At 32.9% G+C, this 2,546-nt stretch overlaps 1 protein-coding gene across 1 annotated transcript; it reads right to left on the bottom strand.

The window, feature by feature from the left end:
* On the bottom strand, positions 1 to 1,882 carry LOC120165853 (40S ribosomal protein S23). Its single transcript, XM_039175290.1, has 4 exons — positions 1,799 to 1,882; positions 599 to 754; positions 381 to 507; positions 1 to 272 (listed from the first exon to the last, which is right to left on the bottom strand). Exons 1-4 carry the CDS (start codon positions 1,801 to 1,803, stop codon positions 132 to 134), a joined length of 429 nt encoding a protein of 142 aa, XP_039031221.1. The 5' UTR covers positions 1,804 to 1,882; the 3' UTR covers positions 1 to 131.
* Between the last annotated feature and the right edge of the window lie 664 nt (positions 1,883 to 2,546).

A 2,546-nucleotide genomic window follows, 5' to 3' on the forward strand; every position in this document is an offset into this window, starting at 1 on the left:
TGAAACAAAAAGGACAGTTTTTGAGTTGGATCAATAGAAAACATTGTTCACAAATCCTTCATTACAAAATCCCAAACGCTTCAAGGAAAGAAAAGAACTGAAAGCTAAATTCTTATTACTATCAGCAAACTTTAAGACCTGGGCTTCTCCTTCTTCTCTTTGAAAAGAGCTAGAAGTGACACACCAGAAACTTTAACAACCTTGAAACGGACTCCGGGAATATCTCCAACAGCATGACCCTTTCGCCCGAATCCGGCAATCAAAACCTCGTCCTGCACCAAATCAAAACCACGCATGCCATTTAGACTAGGCAACACCAAAAAACCAAGAAATTATAAACATAGATCACTCATGTTCCACACAAAAAGTGTATAACTTACATTTTCCTCAATATAGTTTAAGCAACCGTCATTGGGTACGAATGCGGCGATTTTCTTTCCATTCTTGATTAGCTGAACACGAGCACATTTTCGTATAGCGGAGTTAGGCTGCTTAGCTTCAATGCCGCTGTAAAAGCCAGTTATGAAATTGTAAAGTTCCAAATTCAACTCAAGCACAACCTGGTGACATTATAAAAAGTGCAGAAATTAGTCCTCACATTTTCTCGAGAACTATGCCTTTGGCATGAGATGATCCAGCAAATGGTTTCTTCCATTCATTTCCAAGATTAGACTTCTTGTATGCCTTGTCGGCCCACCTCTGCCTCCTACGGTGGGTTCTCAGCTTACGACCAGCTCCCATTCCACGAGTCTTCCTGCACAAATCCCCCATTTTTAGCATATGTCCATAAAATGCAGCATAAACAACCGAAAGAAGGCTTATCAAGGATAGTTATTGGTTCAATTTTAGGGGAAACAAACAATTAATTATATTTCGGGTTTTCAAAACAAAACCAAATACCATACATATAGAAATGACCCAACCGAAATCCACACAATTTCAATTCATTAGATCATTAATTCAAAAAAAACTTTTTCTATATAACATTTTGAAGCTTCTTTTCAGTATTTTAGAAACATAGTATTAATTTATTTATTGTAAAATATATAAACCAAGTAAAATTAAACAAAAATAAAATTCGGTTCGATTAGAATATTTATTCATAATAAATTTGTTAATATTATAGTTCAAGAAAATGTAAGAGAAATAAATGTTATATTAAAAAAAAAAAATTTAGAAACATCTAATTACTAATGCAATTATTCAGTTCATCGGACCGGTATGCAAACTGATTACCATCTATATAAAAGATATCCGAGCCAAACACTATGCCATCACGGTTTGAATTAGTTTCTGATTTTCTCTGTTCTTTGTTCTCAGAAACAAAACGATAATGAAATTGCCCTAGAACATCACAATCTTCAAGATGACGTATCACAGATAAAAATCTAAAAGATACCGAATTATACGAAAGTTAATCATTCATTTTTTCTCATAAATTTTTAGTAAAATCCTGTCCAACAGCTACCATAATCACTCAATCTAACCTAACATTTCACATTACATTCTTTCTTCCACAAATCTCACATTACCCAAACAGGTAACTGAAGACATCTTTAGCCACCACAAATTCCAAAGTTTCTTCACCAACCAATAAACCCATAACCATAGAGAAAAAGTTGACCGACAAATCATTTAATAACATAAACCATATCTTAACGACTACTTCACTGAAATAAACAAAAAGATATCACAAGAATCATTCACGAAGCTAGCAATTTTCAAATGCTAAGATCAAGCTGAAACAAACGAAAAACAACATTTACAAGGAAAATATATGTTAGAAACAAAAGCTGACCCCATTTTGATTGGTGTGAGCTAAGCTGTACTGAGACCGGATTCTGAGAGTAGGACAACAAAAACGAGATAGGAAGAGCCGGGTAGTGTGCAAAATGTAATCCCTAACCACATTTTGATTTGCCTTTATATAGTTTGGTTTTAGGGTTTGGATACAAATTTGTTCTATCAACGGTTGCGATTTGAAGTTGAGGAAGTGTTTTTGATGAATTACACGTGTTCGAGGTATCGTAAGGTGTGGACTAGATCATTCGAGATCGGGTTACCCGTTCGTCTTGCATTTGGACCAAAACCTCATCAATTTGTTAATGAAAATTTTAGTTTTTAAAGTTACTTTTACTATTTTTTGTGTAAAATGTTTTTAGATTGGAAATATAAAAAACAATAAAAATAGACAACTTATTAGATTCGAACAGAAAATTATTATTTTTTAAATTGCCTATAGGTTCAAAATTGAATTATTATTTCTTAAGGGTTATAGTGCAGTTTTATCATTGTATTAAACTACAATATCATAATTTTTAGGGACTAAATAGAAATTAAATAATTTTATGCTCTTGTCTAAAGTACTTTAAAATATTTGACAATAAACGCTCAATCATCCTTACAGTCATTGGTACTCGAACTCGGGACCTCTAAAAACAATAATAATTCCTTTAATCATTGAGGTAAGTTGGTTCGTGCATGTCTTTGCCTTGTTATATGAGTATTTAGTTTAAGAAATTTATAATTACGTATGACAATCTTAT

The sequence above is a fragment of the Hibiscus syriacus genome, unplaced genomic scaffold (genome assembly GCF_006381635.1).
Source record: "Hibiscus syriacus cultivar Baekdansim isolate YM2019G1 unplaced genomic scaffold, ASM638163v2 tig00111617_pilon, whole genome shotgun sequence".
NCBI classification, from domain to species: Eukaryota; Viridiplantae; Streptophyta; class Magnoliopsida; order Malvales; family Malvaceae; genus Hibiscus; species Hibiscus syriacus.

Bases quoted from the DNA above. Each gene is read 5' to 3' on its own strand.
- LOC120165853 (XM_039175290.1), bottom strand. The intron at 508-598 runs GTGAGGACTAAT...TGGCTTTTACAG, and splicing joins GGCATAGTTCTCGAGAAAAT to CGGCATTGAAGCTAAGCAGC. The intron at 273-380 runs GTAAGTTATACA...GATTTGGTGCAG, and splicing joins TAAACTATATTGAGGAAAAT to GACGAGGTTTTGATTGCCGG.